The sequence below is a fragment of the Chlorocebus sabaeus genome, chromosome 13 (assembly GCF_047675955.1).
Source record: "Chlorocebus sabaeus isolate Y175 chromosome 13, mChlSab1.0.hap1, whole genome shotgun sequence".
NCBI lineage: Eukaryota > Metazoa > Chordata > Mammalia > Primates > Cercopithecidae > Chlorocebus > Chlorocebus sabaeus.
Window position 1 is genome coordinate 34,310,395 of NC_132916.1, and position 19,573 is coordinate 34,329,967.

Genomic DNA, 19,573 nt, shown 5'->3' on the forward strand with positions numbered 1-19,573 from the left:
CCTCCACCTCTCTGCCTCCGCTACTCCTGAGACAGCAAAACAAACTCCTCCTTTTCCTTCTCCTCTTCGGCCTACTCAATGTGAAGATAACGAGGATGAAGACTTTTATGACTTCCATTTAATGAAAAGTAAGTACATTTTTTCTTATGGTTTTCTTAATAACATATTCTTTTCTCTAGCTTACCTTATTGTAGGAATATAGTATACTACTATACATACAACATAAAATATACATGTTAAGCAACAGTTTACATTCTCGGTAAGGCTTCTGGTCAATAGTAGGCTATAGACAGTTAAGTTTTGGGGGAGTCAAAAGTTATATGCAAATTTCTGGCTTCACTGAGGATCTGTGCCCTTAACCCCTACATTGTTCAAGGGCCAACTGTATTTTAAACTTTAAACCCTAAAGTCACCCAGCCATGACAAAGTGGGGGGAAAAAAAAGAGATACTGTGGGAAGCCTGCTTTTAAACCTTGTTCTACTACTTCCTGTTAAATGTTAAAATGGAAATTACTTGCTTTATCTATATCTGTCCACCTGATGAGGGTTAGAGAAGATTATGATGCAAATATATATGCAAATAATATGCCTGTCAATCTGAAAGCATTTATATGTAGACTGTAGTATTTACATACAATCAGCATTTATATATAATCAGCATTTGTATTAGCTAGAAATAAATTTTAGGCCAAATGGAAGAACCCAAGATTCATCAAAGACCTAGTAAATGACTTGTCTCAGGTATGCCCAAGATACAGATTCAGAAATTTAGGAGATCTTTTACACACTCTTGTTACAATTTCTGAAAAAAAATCATAAATCTAAAATCACTGTATTCCTCTAGTTGTGTAAGTTCTTATTACTGAAAAGAGTAAAACAAAATAACTGGAAGAAGATCCCTGTCACTACTGAATTTTGAACAGAGGGAGAACCAGACATTTAAACAAATATTTAAAGCAATTTAATAAATAAGTCCAAATATTTGCTCTATTCACTGTGAGACCTTGGTATCAATTTCCTTATCTGTAAAATAGGAATAAAAATATCTGTCTCTAAAAGAAGTAAGCAAAGAGACATGAAGTGCACCTGATACAGAGGAGCTCAATAACAGGCAGCTCTTAATATAAGGTAACAGCAACACAGCAGAGATAGAAGTACCTTACTTTCAGGTGTCAAAAGTTACTCGGTGATCAAGATACTTCCAGAGACAGTTTCTCTGACAGATAGGGGAGGCAACCCAAATGGAAGAAAAAGCAGGTATAAAGTTATTCATTTATTCAACAATTGGTAGGGATACAAATGCTAGGTATAGATACAGAGATGAAAAAGACTAATCTTGGCAATAAGAACTGACTATACTCAATAAGAGAAAAGCCAGGGGAAGAGATCCCTTAGGTATGCAGAATCCCAATGGTTGTTAATGAAAGGAGTTAGCTAGCTTGCTTTAAGCAGACAGTAAGGGAAGGGTCCCCAGAGACTCTCTGACCCACCCTACAAGTGCCTACACCAGATGCTTTGGGCAGATAAGGGAACTTGCACAGGGGGCTTGCCTAAACATGCCCACAGCGAACTAAGGGCCTATATGTGCACTGGGAGAATGTGGTGAAGACACCAGTAATTTGTGCCTTATACAAATAGGGAACCCAGCCCCATCAGCTTCTATATATATATGTATGCCCTTGTATTTCACTGTGAGGGGACATATGCCCTTGTATTCAACTGTGAGGGGGCAACCTGGAACCTGCTTTCAGGACCCCTCTCTTTGCTGAGAGCTTTCCTTTCTCTTAATAAATTCTACTCCATTCACTCTTCGAGTATCTGTGTGCCTAATTCTTCCTCATCATGAGACAAGAACCCGGACCTAGCTCAGCTAAGGAGTAAAAAATCTTGCATCATTAAGAAAGCAATAAAATGAGCAAGAGGAAATTGACACAAAGTGAATTATAGGTTTGTGGTAATTACCTAATATAAACAGAATTATGTTCTACTAGGAAAAAGCTCTTAAAAAACAGATGTACTGGCTGGGTATGGTGGCTCACGCCTGTAATCTCAGCATTTTGGGAGGCCAAGGTGGGCGGATCACCTGAGGCCAGAAGTTCAAGGCCAGCCTGGCCAACACAGCAAAACCCCATTTCTACTAAAAATAACACAAAAATTAGCCAGGCATGATGGCACTTGCCTGTAATCCCAGCTGCTTGGGTGGCTGAGGTACAAAAATTGCTTAAACCTGGGAGGTGGAGGTTGTAGTGAGCCAAGATTGCACCACTGCACTCCAGCCTGGGTGACAGAGCAAGACTCTGTTTCAAAAAAATAAAAAAAGGAAGTACATTTTTGTGAGGAAAGGGTCAGGAAGACATCCAGCCCTAAGCCATGTAGATCCCCACAGTTTACTTTCATTGCTATACTCTCAAGCACTTTTGGTACTAATAATAGCACCAAAGTGAAAATCTCCATTATCTAGAAACATTTTGGATAGCCAAGTTTTCTAAGTAATTCAGAGATTATCTAATACATCAATTGTTATTTTAACTATTTTGGATGGAAACTTGTGAAATGTATTCTAAGCTTCCCTCTTCTTAAATGGAATATAAAATTAAACATAATTTAATTTTTTCTTAGGGACTCATGGGCATGAATTATGAAAATCAAATATTATCCTAGGCAGAAACAGCCTTGAAATGGATAAAGATATTTGCTTTACATTAAATGGCTTCTTTCCAGTTTTTATGTTGCATCTTCCCTTACATCACTTTGTCCTTTCCTGTAAACTACCTCCTTTTGGTTGGGTTCAGTGATGCCTCCTTCTAGTATCTCCTCCCATGCTTCCTCCTTTTATCCTCTGAAGCATAACTGTTTGGAAACCACATCATCAAATCTGTTTGAACTATCAAAGTAAAAGTAAACAGGTTTTGAGAGAGGGATCAATTGGTTATTTTATGTGCATGGTCTTTAGTGCGTCAGTTTATTTATTCTGGCTATCTAAAGACCTTTTAAATTTAATTCCAGATTCTCAACTATGTCAGGTGGGAAAGCTGCCAGAGAAGTTAATTTCAGGGCGGTAAACTATTGTCACACCTTGCTACAGTATTTTATGGGTTTTCTCTTTCTTTTTGAATCTCTACAAACTGCTTAAATGATGCCTTCCAGGTCTCTGATTCTAAAAGTGAAGCGCCCAACATCTAATTTAGTTATATTGTTACTAGGTATTTATAATTTTCAGAGTTTGGCTACAGCATAACCATGTGCCTGCTGATAGATGTTGCTTATATAGACTATATAGACTTAAAAATTCCTTAACTTTTCATCTTTAAGTTTTGTAACAAATGGGTTAGTACTGCAAATTATCACCCTTAATCATAATATTAGTTCTAAATTCTATATTGGGTATATACCTAAAATAAGATGCCTGTACTGGATCCAGAATTCATCTTAATTTTAAGAAATATTTTATACAAAATTACTAATGCCATTTCTATGTTCTTAACATGAATTTTAATATTAACATGCTTATATACTTATGTGTGTACATAATGTATATAAAACAAATTTTATATGACATGTTATATTTGAATCAATCCATGCTAGGTCACAAAAAATATGCAAAAATCTTTAAACAATATAGTTAATCATATTTAATCTGGGAACTCTAACACTTTTTTAAATTAGTCTCAAGTAAACAATACAATATTTTAGTGATTCACTAAACTGAAAAAAATAACCACCGAATGGAAGAAGGAATATACTTAAAACAAAATTCAAATAAAATAGCATTTATTCTTACTATTTCACAGGTAATGCAAAAAACTAGTACTCTCACAGAGAATATTCAAATTTAACTTTTTTATGTTGCTCTCGCTACAGATGTATGCCTAAACTTTCTTACTGGAACCAAATTAGATTAACAACCTCTTGTGCTAAGTACTCAATTATAAAAGAAAGGACAAAAGTTGAAAGGAAAAGAAAAGCCAAGCCTGCTTATCAGAATTAATATGGCTGATGAGATAAATCTAGGACCACTTGGTAGATATTATCTCTGCCAGGAACACCTTGTTTTACCTTTAAAATGAAATATCAATGTCTTATGAAAAAGCTAATCCTTCATTGCAAAAGACAGACCAGATTTATTTTTAAAATTTTCTGATTAAACTTAGATTAGAAAATAATTTGCTTTATAAAGCAAAAAAAAAAAAAAAAGAAAATAATTTGTTTAATTCTTTAACCAAGTTGCTCTATTCTGTAAATTTGTAATGAGAACATATTGCCTGTCTCCTTTTCTCTAATCTGCGTCTTTCACTGGCCTTTATTCTCTGGCCAACCTGCTTGACTTCTGCCAGAGGCCAGGTTCACTTGCTGTTTTCACACCACGTTGCATATCAGATTCCTGACTTATATCCTAATGTCTCTTAGACAACCACTTGACTAGCCTACTCCTCTGACTAGTAATGACCCCATACCTTTCACTTTAGATCTTTGCTAATATAAAAATATTTCCCTAAACTGATTAAATATATATATATGGAGATGGATACTAGTGTTTGAAAACACAAATAGTTGAGGCCTTTAAACAGAGTAAATAGTGATAATAACCAAGCAAAAATACAACTCTGGTCCTTTCACAGATTATATATTTTTAAAACAATCTCAATAATTTTAATTCATCATGTGATACTGTTTCTAGAGATTCTGTCCATGTTTTCCTTTCCCAGAAGAAACATCATGCAGAAGAAGAAGATATTATTCTAAAACTCAATAATCATACTCATGTGACTCTATTTTTCAGGATAATTTTGTACTCTTCTCACCAAACCACACTCCCAAATTAATCAGAAGCACAACTTCTTAATACTCTAAAGCATAACATTGTGGTTTGTGAGTATATTTTTAATTGATATATACTTACTTAGGCTACTTAGTTGTCTAATTATATTTGCCAAGGAAATATTGGTTACACATTCCAGTTCATTCTTAATGCCTCTAGGCAGTGCTGTGTGGCACAAGTGCCTAGGATCGATGTTTCTTTTCACTAGTGGCATCTTGAGATTAACCTTTGTGCCAGTTCACCTGTAGGAAATCAAAAATAAATGAATAATATTAAATTTCAGCCAACACAGAATGAGACTCTACTTTTCACACTGAAGAACAAAGCACCGTTGACCCTTGAACAACATGCGTTTGAACTGCATGGGTCCACTTACAGGTGGATTTTCTTCCCTCTCTGCCTCCCCTGAGACAGCAGGACAAACCCCTCCTCTTCCTCCTCAGTCTACTCAATGTGAAAATGACAAGGATGAAGACCTTTATAATGATCCACTTCCACTTAACAGTTAATGTACTTTATCTTATGATTTTTTTAATAACATTTTCTTTTCTCTGGTTTATTTTACTGTAAGAATGCAGCATATAATACATATACAAAATATGTCAAACAACAGTTTATGTTCTTGGTAAGGCTTCTGGTCAATAGTAGGCTATAAGTAGTTAAGTTTTTGGAAAGTCAGAAGTTATACACAGATTTTCGGCAATGCAGAGGGTTGGTGCCCCTAACCTCTAGGTTGTTCAAGGGCCAACTGTCTTTGCTTGTATGAAGACAGTAAAAATGAAATTACCCAACTAAAATAATCAAAATTGATTTAACTTTCAATTAGTAGAATATCAACATTATACAAAACAGTTTTTAAAAACTTGCTTTCAATGTCAGCTGCTACATGGTGAATTTACAATCATCATCACTATTATTCTCCTAAAAACACTGTTTTTATTTACTGTAATAGGGATTTTGTTCTAGAGAGTTAGTGTGAGATGTTCTAAGGAAGTGCATAAAAGGATTAAGGAAGCTGTGAGAGTAACATCAAATTGACATTATCACATAAAATGTATCAGGTGTTCAACAGTTCAGACAAAATACTCCAAGTAGTCCTGCACTTGAAATCTTATCGGAATCTACCAAATCTTTATTTAACTGATCAAAAAGTTCAACCGTCTTTGAATTACAGGCTGCTCTCACTTTGCATGCTTCCCATATGCACAAATTTGAGTGACTCGAGTTAAGTAACAACACTGCCCAACACCATGATTCAAATTTCACTTACTACAGTATATTAACTGTGAGTAATTGCACAAATACAAACTTCATTTCTAGTACTCTAGTCTAGCACTCCCCAACCCCCGGGCTGCAGACCAGTAACGGTGGTCTGTCAGGAACAGAGGCCTGTCAGGAACCGGGCTGTACAGCAGGAGGAGAGAGGTGGGTGAGCAAGCATTACTGCCTGAGTTCCACTTCCTGTCAGATTAGTGGCATCATTAGATTCTCATAGGAGCAGGAGGCCTATTGTGAACTGCATCTGTGAGGGATCTAGGTTGCACGCTCCTTATGAGAATCTAATTAAAGCCTAATGCCTTACAATCTCTGAGGTGGTACAGTTTCATCTTGAAACCATCCCCCACTACACATACCCCCCGTCCCCGGCCCGTGGAAAAATTGTCTTCCACGAAACTAGTCCCTTGTGCCAAAAACAAGGAGACTGCTGCTGTAGTTCACAAATCACTGTTAATAAGAGCTGTACCTCATGATCAGTGACCAATCACCACTTCTTTCAAAGTCAGCAGATGATTGGTTACACCTCATCTGTTAGTCAATTCACCCACAGACAGCAAAGCATGCATCTGTTGCCTTCTTGCCTTCCAGTGCTAAATCTACATGAAATTTTACTAAATAGGTACATGAAAACAGGAATTGGCCAACAAAGATAGAAGTGCAGCAAAAAACAAAAAACAAACAAAAAAAATGATGACACTGAAAATGAAATTCAAATCCAACGTAAGTGTAGTAACAGATGAAGCAGCTGACTGTGGAAATGTTGCCACCGCCACTGTTCGAGAGCTTCTAGATATGCAGCCTGAGGAACTTAGTGAAGGCAAACTTACAGACATAAATGAGGAGTGTGGCTGTGATAAAAAGAAGGAATATGTTCCAAAAGAAGTGACACTAGCAAAAAAACCTTCACATTTAGGAAACTCTTGGAGCTACTTCGTGACAGTGAAAGCGCAAAAGATAAAATGTTGGAAGCTAATCCTAATTTAAAAGAAAGGAGTACGACAATTAGCCAAGGCACAGCAAAGATGTTCACTCTGCTAGTTCTGCTCTTGTAGGTTACACAACAAGAACTGCTCAAACTGCCTTTGATAAGTGTTTTTTATGAAGAAATAAAACACTAATTCTAATTGACTCCAATATCTTAAATGACATTGTGCTAAATAAATACTTTTAAATTTCCCTATACATTTAAACTAACAATGTAAGAGGTTTTACTGTCTTGACAAAAATTTTTAGAGTGTACATAAAACATTGTAACTTTCCCCATTTTTATTAAGATCGTTTTTCATGGTTTCAACTTATACTGTCATTTTTTACAGTCCTGAACTACTGTGCAAAGTGAGAAACGAATGACTGTACTTACCTATCAGTGAACAATGGTTACCAAAGGAAACAATTTATTAATTACTGAGCTTTAATGACTAACAAATGAGAAGTTTGGGATAAACCTAATTGCGGGTCAGGCGCGGTGGCTCACGCCTGTAATCCCAGCACTTTGTGGGGCCAAGGCGGGCAGATCACCTGAGGTCAGGAGTTCGAGACCAGCCTGACCAACATGGAGAAACTCTGTCTTTACTAAAAATACAAAATTGGCCGGGCATGGTGGCACATGCCTATAATCCCAGCTACTAGGGAGGCTGAGGCAGGAGAATCGCTTGAACCTGGGAGGTGGAGGTTGCAGTGATCCGATATCGTGCCATTGCACTCTAGCCCTGGGCAACAAGAGTGAAACTCTGTCTCAAAAAACAAACAAAAAGAAGCCTAACTGCAGTTAAGTGTTACTTATCAACATGCTTTAAAAAACTTTTGCATAAATTTGTTTCCTCTGACCTATTTGTTAAGCATTCTCTCTACATTTTTAATCCATTCTAAAAGTCTGCAACATGAAATGTAGAGAAAAAAAGCATACAAAATTGTACACCTCAAAAATTTAACCAAACTCTCATGTAACCCCATTAAGAAATAAAACATTGCCTGTACCAATTGCCAGAACCCTTCCACTTTGGTCCTCTTCCCAATCATCCTTGCTTACCTCTCCAAAACAGGTAACCTTTATTCTTTTTATAAAAAGCATTTCTTTTTCTTTTTCTTTTCACAACTTACACAAGCAACTTTAAACACTATAGGTTTTGACAGCTTTTTGAAGTTTATATAGACTAATATAATACACATTATTTTAAACCTTGCCTTTTTCATTCCACATTGTAATATTCATCCATATTGCTCTGTGCAGGTTGCTCATTTTCATTGCTGTATAATAGTCCACTATATGACATTACAATTTATTTATCCATTCTAATGTTAATGAGTTGTTTCCAGTTTGAAGCTATTATGAAGAGCACTACACTGATCATTCACGTACATGTGTCTTAGTGTACACATTTCTATTGTGAATATACTTCAGGACAAGAATAGCCAAGTTAAGGATACACACAACTTCATCTTTAGGAAATGATGCCAAACTGTTCCAGAGACTGTACCAACATGTTACTTTCAGCCGTTAAGAGGCTGCTGCTGCTCCACATCCTCATAACACTTGACACTGTCAGTTTTTAAATTCTAGCTGTTCTTGAGGGTATGTTGTGGCCATTTGTTATAGTTTTAATTTGTGTTTCCCAATTATTGAATTTAAGCACCTTTTCATGTTTCTTGATCTTTTGGATTTTTCTCTTGGGAAGTGGCTGTTCAATCCTTTTGTCCATTTTTGGCCATTTGTTGTGTTAGGGCTGATTTGCAGAAACACTAGATATGAGCCATTTGAAGGTTGTAAGTGATGCGAATCTCTTCTTTCACTTGCTATTCCACTTTCTTAGTGATGTCTTTTAATGAACAGAAGTTTTTACGCTCAATGTGGGAAGGATATTCTCAATCTTTTCAAGTTTAGAACAAAAGCATAGTTTCTAAAATCTTTTTCTACACCAAGATCATAAATATGACCTTTCGCTTTATATCTTAGCTTTGTTTTGCTAATACTTTTAATCTGTAATTGATGTGGAATTACTTTTGTGAACAGTGTGATGTAGTAGTTAGGTTTCTTATATACTATCTCAGCACCACTCATTGAAAAGCCTAGTATTTCTCTATTGCTCTGCAGTGGCACTTTTGTCATAGATCAAGTTTCTACGTATTTTTAAATTAGATTTTGAGCTATGTACTATTCCACTGCTCTTTTTGACTAACCTAGAGCTAATGACAAACTGACTTAATCAGGCTTTTTATATATATATATATATTTTTTAAGAGACAGAGCCTCACTCTGTTGCTCAGGCTGGAGTACAGTAGTGTAATCTTGGTTCACTGCAACCTTCGACTCCTGGGTTCAAGCGATTCTCCTGCCTCAGCCTCCTGAGTAGGTGGGACTACAGGCATGTGCCACAACACCCGGCTATTTTTTTGTATTTTTAGGAGATGCGGTTCTGCCATGTTGTCCAGGCTGGACTCAAACTCCTGAGCTCAGACAATCGAACTGCCTCAGACTCCCAAAGTGCTAGAATTATAGGCTTGAGTCACTGCGCCTGGCTTATAGTAAGTCTTGATACACAATAGGGCAAGCTCTCCAATCTTGTTCTCCAAAAATGTTCTGTTTATTCTTGACACTGTGTATTTCCATGTAAATTTTTAGAATAAGATTATCAAGTCACACACACACACACACACACACACACACACACACACCCCTCTAACTATTGGGAATCTAACTGGAGCTGTATTAAACCTATCATACTGGGAAGTACTGATATTTATCATTTCTTTCTATCCACAAACATAATATATTGCTCCAACTATTTCAGGATTTTTAAAAGTCTCTTAATGTTTTATACTTTTCTAAGGAGAAGTCTTATAAATCCTTATTTATTTGTATGTAGATGTCTTTATAACACTGGAACCACAATATATATTGTTGTATTATATAGAAAACAAATTGATTTTTTAATATTGACCCTATATCCTGAGACCTTCCTAATCTCTAACTTATCTGCAAATATTTTGGATTTTTAAATACACACAATCATATGTGAATAGTGACTATTTCCTCCATTCTAATCCATCTTACATCTTTTATTTCTTTTTCTTGCCTTACCACACTAGCTATAATCTTTAAAACAATGTGAAATATGTATTTCATATACATAAGGATGATGGCAAACATCCTTGTCTTTTTCAACTCAAGTGGAAAAGCCTTCAACATTTCACAAGATGTCTGTAATACGGATTTTTTGTGGTTATTTTGTTTTATAGACACCTTTTAATAGATTAAGGAAGTTCCTTTATTATTATTTTAATAGGTTTTTTGGGGAACAGGTGGTATTTGGTTGCATGTATAAGTTCTTTAATGGCGATTTTTGAGATTTTGGTGCACCCATCACCCAAGCAGGGAACACTGTACCCAATAGGTAGTCTTTTATGCCTCACCATCCTCTCACCCTTTCCCCCAAGTCCCCAAAGTCCATTGTATCATTCTTATGCCTTTGCATCCTCATAGCTTACAGTAATAGTCTCCAATTCCATCCAGCTTGCTATGAATGTCATTATTTCGTTCTTTTTTATGGCTGTGTAGTATCCCACGGTGTGTGCATTCCATGGTGTGTATATATATATACACACATACACATCATGGAATATATGGTGTATATACACACACCATGTGTATATATATACACACACACATACACCATGGAATACACACACACCATGGGATACCAAACATCGTGTGTTCTCACTTTTCTTTATCCACTTGTTGACTGATGGGCATTTGGGCTGGTTCCATATTTTTGCAATTACAAATTGTGCTGCTATATATACACACAATTACAAATTGTGTGTGCTAAAATATGGATGTATATATATATACATCCATATTTTTGCAATTACAAATTGTGCTATATACATGCTATATACGTCCATATTTTTGCAATTACAAATTGTGCTGCTATAAACATGCAAGCGCAAGTATCTTTTTTGTATAATGACTTCTTTGTATAATGACTTCTTCTGGGTAGTTATCCAATAGTGGGACCGCTGGGTCAAATGGTAGATCTACTTTTAGTTCTTTAAGGAATCTCCACACTGTTCTCCGTAGTGTTTGTACTAGTTTACATTCCCACCAGCAGTGTGAAAATGCTTTTTCACTACATCCACAACAATAGCTATTGTTTTTTGATTTTTTTATAGATGGCCATTCTTGCAGGAGCAAGGTGGTATCACATTGTGGTTTTGATTTGCATTTCCCTGATTATTAGTGATGGTGACCATTTTTTCACGTTTTTGGCCACTTGTATATCTTCTTTGGAGAATTGTCTATTGATGTCCTTAGATTACTTTCTGATGGGATTTTTTTTTCTTACTGATTTTTGTTTGAGTTCCTTGTAGATTCTGGATATTAATCCATTGTCAGATGTACAGACTGTGAAGATTTTTTCCTACTCTGTGGGTTGTCTGTTTACTCTGCTGCGGTGTAGAAGCTTTTTAGTTTAAGTCTTATCTATTTATCTTTGTTTTTGTTGCACTTCTTTTTGGGTTCTTGGTCAGCAAGTGTTTGCCTAAGCCAATGTCTAGAAGGGTTTTTCCAACATTATCTCCTAGAATTTTTATGGTTTTTTTTTTTTTTTTTTTTTGAGATGGAATCTCGCTCTGTTGCCCAGGGTGGAGTGCAGTGACATGATCTCAGCTCACTGCAACCTCCACCTCCCGGGTTCAAGCGATCCTCCTGCCTCAGCCTCCTGAGCAGCTGGGACTACAGGTGCACGCCACCACGCCCAGCTAATTTTGTATATTTAGTGGAGATGGGGTTTCACCATGTTGGTCAGGCTGGGTCTCAAACTCTGGACTTCAGGTGATCCACCCGCCTCGGCATCCCAAAGTGCTGGGATTACAGGCGTATGCCACCATGCTTGGCCTTGGGATGATCTTTTTATAAGGTGAGAGATGAGGATCCAGTTTCATTCCTCTACATGTGGCTTGCCGATTATCCCAGCACCATTTGTTGAACAGGGTGTCTTTATCTGGCTTTATTTCTGGGTTCTCTAATCTGCTTCATTGTTATCATGTGTTTTTTTTTTTTTTTTTGAGATGGAGTTTCGCACTTGTCACCCAGGCTGGAGTGCAGTGGCGTGATCTCAGCTCACTGCAACCTCTGCCTTCTAGGTTTAAGTGATTCTCCTGCCTCAGCCTCCTGACTAGCTGGGATTACAGGTGCCCACCACCATGCCTGGCTAATTTTTTTTTTTTTTTAGTAGAGACAAGGTTTCACCCTGTTGTTCAGGCTGGTCTCAAACTCCTGACCTCAGGTGATCTGCCTGCCTCAACCTTCCAAAGTGCAGGGATTACAGATGTGAGCCACCGCACCGAGCCTATGTGCCTATTTTTATATCAGTACCATGCTGTTTTGGTGAGTATGGCCTTATAGTATAGTCTGAAGTAAGGTAATGTGATGCCTCCAGATTTCTTCTTTTTGCTTAGTCTGGCTTTAGTTATGCAGGCCCTTTTGTGGTTCCATATGAATTTGGGAGTTTTTTCCTAGTTCTGTGAAAAATGACAGCAGTATTTTGATGGAAATTGCATTTTGTAGATTGCTTTTGGCAGCATGGCCATTTTCACAGTACTGATTCTACCCATCCACGAGCATGTGATGTGTTTCCATTTTGTTTGTTTTCTATGATTTCTTTCAGCAGTTTTTTGCAGTTTTCCTTGTAGAGGTCTTCCACCTCCTTGGTTAGGTATATTTCTAAGTATTTTATTTGTAGCAGCTATTTTAAAAGGGGTTAGTTTCTGGATTTGATTCTCAGCTTGGTCACTATTGGCATATAGCAGTGCTACTAATTTGTGCACATTAATTTTGTATCCTGAAACTTTGCTGAATTCATTTATCAGTTCTAGCTTTTTGGATGACTCTTCAGGGTTTTCTAGGTATATGATCATATCATTGGTGAACAGCGACAGTTCGACTTCCTCTTTACTGATCTGGATGCCCTTTCTTTCTTGTCGGATTGCTCTGGCTAGGACTAAGGAAGTTCCTATTACTAGCTGCCCAAGATTTTAAAAAATCATGCTATCAAATGTTTGTCCTACATTTATTATGATAATCATGTGACTCTTACTCTGTTAGTGTAGTGAATTATACTGACTGGGTTTTTTTGTTGTTATTGTTAGGAAACAACCCCACATCCTTGGAATAAACCTAATTGGATGAGATGTATGTGGTAGGGAGAACAATGGTCTCCCAAAGCTACCCATGATCTTATTCCCCTGAATCTATGAATATTTATATTATATGGCAAAGGACTTAGAATTAAGGTAGTCGATGGAGTTAAGATTTCTAATCAGCTGACCTCAAAATAGGAAGATTATCTGTTTTTTATTGATTACTGGATTTAGTTTTGGTTTGTCATCGCTTTTTGGCCTTTTGGCTAAGATCAAGTATAGTTTTGGTTTGTTAATATGATTAGTTTTTTACATTTACATTCATGAGAGAAAACGGTCCATTTTTTTTTTTTTAATTTTTTATTCTTTTGAGACAGAGTCTCGCTCTGTTGCTCAGGCTGGAGTGAAGTGGCGAAATCTCAGCTTACTGTAAGCTCCGCCTACAGGGTTCACACCATTCTCCTGCCTCAGCCTCCCAAGTAGCTGGGACTACAGGCGCCTGCCACCATGCCCGGCTAATTTTTTTGTATTTTTAGTAGAGACGGGGTTTCACTGTCGCCAGGATGGTCTCTATCTCCTGACCTCATGATCAGCCCACTTCAGCATCCCAAAGTGCTGGGATTACAGGCGTGAGCTACCGCGCCCGGCCAAAACAGTCCATTATCTTAATGTAATGTCCTTGAAAAGTTTTTTGTTTTTGTATTAATTTCTAGAATAAGAACATTGTGGTCAGAAAATACATTTTGTATCATTTGATCCTTTTAAAATGTATTTACACTTACTTTATTGTCCAAAATAGTCAATTTTTGTAAACATTCCAGGGATACTGAAAAATAATATACATTTTGTTATTGGTGGTTGCAGTGGTCTACGTATGTCCATTAGTTACATTTGCTAATGTACCTACATCTTCTATAGCTTTACTGATTTTTGTCTCCTGGTCTATCAGAGAGACATGTTAAGACTGCCCACTATGACTACAGAGTTGTTAAATTCTCCATATGATATATATATTTCAAGACTATGTTATTAGGTATATTTACCATTATCAAGTTTCCTCTATCTCTAATAATATGGTTTTTGCTTAAAAGTCTATTTTTTGTAGCCATACCAGCTCCTTCGGTTGTGTTTGCATAATAGAGCTTTTCCTTTCAACCTTCTTCCATCTTTGTTTTAGACACGTCTCTTCACAGAATACAGTTAGCTGCTGCCTTTTGCTTTTTCTTTAACTCAGTCTGTTAACCTTTGAATACTTTTATTGGTATAAAGCTAATGTTCTTTCTGCCCAAAATATTCTACTTGCCCTACTCCTACTTGTTCTTCAAATTTTAGCTCCAGTGATAACATTCCCTGATCCCCCAGTCTCAATGAGATGTGGTCCTCCTGCTAAAATTTTCTCACAGCAACCTCTAAATTTTCCTTATGACACTTGTCTCAGTTTGTAATTATGTATCTTCATGATTGATTTCTGTCTCCTTTATTAGTCATAAAGCAGGTTTCATGTGTTTTACAGTATCCCTGGTGCCTGGTACATGCTTGGCACATAAGAAATGTTAAATATATATATGTGAATAACTCAAAATTTCTTAATTCGAGTTAAAATCTCTCTCCTAAGCTGCAGATATGCCTATGCAACTGACTCCTAGAAATTTTTACTTGGAAGTTCCATAAAACTTATTAAATTCAAAATATTCAAAGCCAAATTCCTTACATTTTCCTCTTCAAATCTAGGCATCATCTTCAATTCTGCCATACCATTGCAGTCTCTTCTCTATATCCAAAGAGGATCAAGCCTTATTAATTTATCATTAACATCTCTCATGTTCTGATAATCCTTTTCTATTCTAACTGCTACTACTTTAATTCAAACCATAGTCCTCTCTCACTTGGTTAGACTTATGAAAACAGGTAATTCAAAATCTAAGCTGTTGGACTCTATTTTGCACCTTAAAGGAACGTAATTACGGGACCTCGGTCACGTGACAGGCAGCTGTAACTTGTGCAGCTGTAACCTTTGTTTCTCTGATTATATATTGGCCTCCTTCCTTACCTACACTGTTTTGTAAAATGTTGCACATGACGAAAGGACCCCAGGGAAGACCTCTTCCCTCTTCACTGCTGATCTTCATCATGGATTAACTTCCCTCTGACCTTTCTCACACACAGACTTTGTGGCTATCACACTGTCATAAGATGGAATGTTAAGTATACTCTTTAAAATCAGAAAGGAAATTTAAAAACAGCTGTAAAGGAAAGAAAAGCCAGGTGGAAAAGAAAACAAACTGTAGCTAATTACTGTAACTCATAAACCAACCTTCTATTAAAAAAAAGTTGCAATCCTATTAAATTTCTGTTTTCCTCCTATGTAAGTATCACAGGATCCTTAGGGTGTCGCTTTTCCAGCTGGAAACCTCTGTGGCCAGTGGCACCTGTGCCTGAGTTTTGCTCAGGGCTGCTGGGCATGTTCCGCTCACTCAGCCTGGCAGGCTGCGCTCAGCTCACACTACCAGCCTGGATCCCATACCTGCCAAGGGTGAGCCAAGCACAGAGTGGCAAAGCGTGTGTGAGCGAGCACAGGGTCTGGCCACTGCACATAGCCAAGCATGCTGGCTGCAGTGGGGCAGGCAGCTCCAGGTGCTGGCACAGGTCCTGGCTCCCTGAAAGGCTGCGGCTGGACTAGGTATACCACAAGTGGCTTCCACAGCAGGAACCAGGGAACACTGTGGTGCCCAGAAGCTTGGAGACACCAGGAACTGCAGAGCCCCAAAAAGGGTGTCACAGCCCTGGCTTAGGAAGCTCCTAGATCTGGGATCTCCAAAGGGCCGCAGCTCTTTTCTCCTTCTCTCTTCTCTTCTTCTCATTGCCTGCAACGTGGCAAGTGGGGATCATGTTTCAGCTCTGTGTTACAGCTCTTCCAGTCCTGTCATTCAGCAGGTCCAAAGTTCTTGTCCCAGGTCTGGGAAGAATGAAGCACATGGAGAGGAGCTTCATTGAGTGACAGAAGAGCTCTCAGGACACCCGAAGTGGGTAGCTCCTTTCCACAGACAGTCATCCCAATGAGTGTCTAGTTCTCAGCAGAGAAGAGACCAGGAATGGGTAGCTCTTCTTCACAAGGAGATTGTCCCAATGAGTTGAGAAGACCCAAAGTGGGTAGTTCCTTCCTGCAGCTGGTAGTCCTAAGGTCTGTGTGAATCTGGCTGAGTTTGAAGTTTTTATGGGCTCTGAAAGTAGGAAGTGCATGCTGATTGGTCCATAGGCAGCCATGGGTAGGCTTGGAAAAGGCACCATAAGTTCTCACTCTGGTACACAGAACTGAGAGCCCAGCCCCCAGGCTTCAGGCGTTTCCCGGCTTGAAGATGGGGTTTCACCCAGGACCCACCCCTTTCTACCCAGGAGCCTGTCTGCCTCCTGTCACCATCAACATGCTGTCCATGGCACCCATGCTGTTCATGCTGAGGGGTGCCTGCAGACATGAGCTGAGCTGCCCTCAGCCCCCACTTCCATTTTCCTCCCACACTCACAGGCACCCAAAGTCTGGAGGGGCTCACAGTGGCAGGGGTTGGTGTGTCAGTACTGTCTTGAGTGCACACAAACTTTGCCAGGTTGTGACACCACCTGGGCTTAGTCACAACTTTGCTCTGCCCTGGAGCAGGTGCCGGGATGGGGGAGAGGCCAGAGAATGGGAGCAGGCACTTCCAAGCCTGTGGGGGCAAGGCGGCTTCCCAGGCCCCCAAGAGCACAGGGATGGCCAGGACCAGAGCCCGTGGCTGGGTGGCTGCAGTTGTGCCCAGAAGCACAGAGCTCCCACCCCACCAACTTGGTAGAGCACAGGGCTCCCACCTGTTCCCAGCCCTGACCGCTCCTCCCCCGTTGCAGCCAGCATCTTTGCAGCAGCTGCTACATATGGGCTGCTGTTGCCTTCATAAGCAAAACCTTAACTTTTAACTTCAGAGCACTGACCCCATCTCTCTGGAGTCTGCATCTCCTAAATGGCTATTCCCAGCTTTTTGCTTGAATAAACTCTTTAAACTGGATTCTGATCCTTTTGATTATCTCAGGTTGACAGACTTTCTTCCTCCAGTCTTATATTTTCTCCTTGCCATTCCATCTATACCACACCATTCCCACCAATTCAACCCATCCCACAATAATAAACATGGGTTTATTATTAAACCCATCTGATTTAATAATAGAGCAGATCCACTCCAATCCATGGAGGATACATTCCAAGACCTCCAGTGGGTGCCTGAAACCACAAATAGTACTGAGCCTATACATACTATGTTTTTTCCTATACATATCTGTAACATTTAACTTATAAATTAGACACAGTAAGAGGATAACCCAATAACTAATAATAGAACAATTATAATAATACACTATAACAAAAGTTGCATGAATGTGGCCTCTTGCTCTCTCTCAAAACATCTAATTGTACTTGTAATATTGTGAAATATTTATTTGGTTGGTTTTCCACCCAGTTTTCTGGGATACAACTTCTAAATTCCTTAGAATCTCCAAAGCGTTACTTCTTTGTAGGATGGTGGTCACCTGAAAGACCAATGCATGACTAGAGGGTTGGGACTTTTAGCCCCATCCCCCTAACATCCAGGGAGGGGAAACAGGCCGAATGTTAAGTTGACACCAATGGCCAAAGGTTTATTCAATTATGTCTATGTAATGAAGCCTCCCTAAACATTCATAAGGATGGGTTTGGAGAGCTTCCAGAGAGCTAAACACATGCAGGTTCCTGGAAAGGCATGGATGCTCTAAGCCCCTTCCCCTATACCTTGCCCCATGCATTCTTATCTGTGCTCTTGTAATACCCTTTATAATAAATGGGTAAGTATAAGTACTTCCCTGAGTTCTGTGAGCCACTCCAGCAAATTAATCAAACCTAAAGGGGGAGAAATGGGAACCTAACTTGAAGTGGGTAGGAACAGAAGTTCAGAGGCCTGAACTTGCAACTGGTATCTCAAGAGGGGGCAGTCTTGTGGGACTGAACCCTCAATCTGTGGGATCTGACACTATTTACAGGTAGATAGTGTCAGAACTGAATTGAAGGACACCCAGCCAGAGTCTGCTGAAGAATTAATTGCTTGCTTGGCTGATCACACAAGTATTCTGTGTTGATTGTTGCTGTGGTGTGAGAGCAGAGGAAAAACACATTGAGTGTGTTTCTTCAACTCACAATACTGAACTCACCCTTCTTGTGATGGTGTGAAATGATAAAATGCCTACAGGATGAGATGAACTGAGGTGAATGACATAGGCACTGTGACATAGTGTTAGGCTATGTCAGAAGGAGACATGACAATGTCAATGGTTGAAAGTCAGGAGCTGAGGATGTCAATGACTAATGAGAAGGAAGTATATACAGTGTGGCTATGCTGGACAAAAGGATGAATCGCATTCCAGGCAGGATGGCACAAGATTTCATCATGCTACTCAGAATGATGTGCAATTTAAAACTTATGAACTTTTTTTCTGGAATTTTCCATTTAATATTTTTGGGCCATGGTTGACCACTGGTAACTAAAACCACAGAAAGCAAAAGCATGAATGAGAGGGGGACTATTGTATTATAAAAAATTTGAATCTGGAAATGCCCTTCTGCAAAATCAAACCCTTCCTTGGTTCCTTGTTGTCAGGGTAAAGTCCAAACATAACATACGAGGTCTTCAGGATTTAGCCTCCCCTCCTCACTTCTACCCTCATTTCTCACTACACTCCTACATTATACTCTAATTACTCTAAATACATCTTGCTGTTTTATAGTCCTGCCTTTCCTCATGCTGCTCTCTGCCTGGGATGTATTTCACTTTTTATTCTCAATAGAGAATACACAATCGTTCAAGACTAGACTCAGGCAGCAACTCTTTTCTGAAGACTAACTGAATCCCTCAGGTAAATGGAACCATCTACTCTTTGATGCCCTCAACTTGGATCCACAAGTGCATCTACCTACTTACTACCAATTACACTTTACTATACTGTACTTATTTGTTTACATGTCCATGCCTGAATGTCAGCTTTAGAATGCAAAAATACTTAACTTATATCTCCAAGATCTAGAACACAGAAGATGCTCAACAGTTAATCAATACATAAATGGAAGAAATAACAAAATCACAAGCTTTAAGGGAGCCAAAAAAGAAAAAATAGGTTGCTGCAGGAAGATAGACATACATACACCTTTTTTTTTTTTTTTTTTTTTTTTTTTGAGTCAGAGACTCGCTCTGCCACCCAGGCTGGAATGCAATGGCACGACCTCGGCTCACTGCAACCTCTGCATCCCAGGTTCAAACAATTTCCTGCCTCAGTCTCCTGAGTAGCTGG

General features: G+C 38.7%; 1 protein-coding gene across 7 annotated transcripts in view; it reads right to left on the reverse strand.

The window, feature by feature from the left end:
* Positions 1-19,573, reverse strand: part of WASF1 (WASP family member 1) — a 73,234-nt gene that overhangs the window by 19,347 nt on the left and 34,314 nt on the right. For 6 of the 7 annotated variants that reach the window (XM_008007354.3, XM_008007357.3, XM_008007355.3 and 3 more), the window contains one exon: positions 4,901-5,061. In XM_008007354.3, the coding sequence (XP_008005545.1) occupies positions 4,901-5,033 (133 nt within the window). In that variant the 5' untranslated portion in view covers positions 5,034-5,061. Of the gene's footprint in view, positions 1-4,900; positions 5,062-14,016; positions 14,148-19,573 lie in introns of those variants that run through there. The other variant, XM_038001020.2, reaches the window with a different exon arrangement.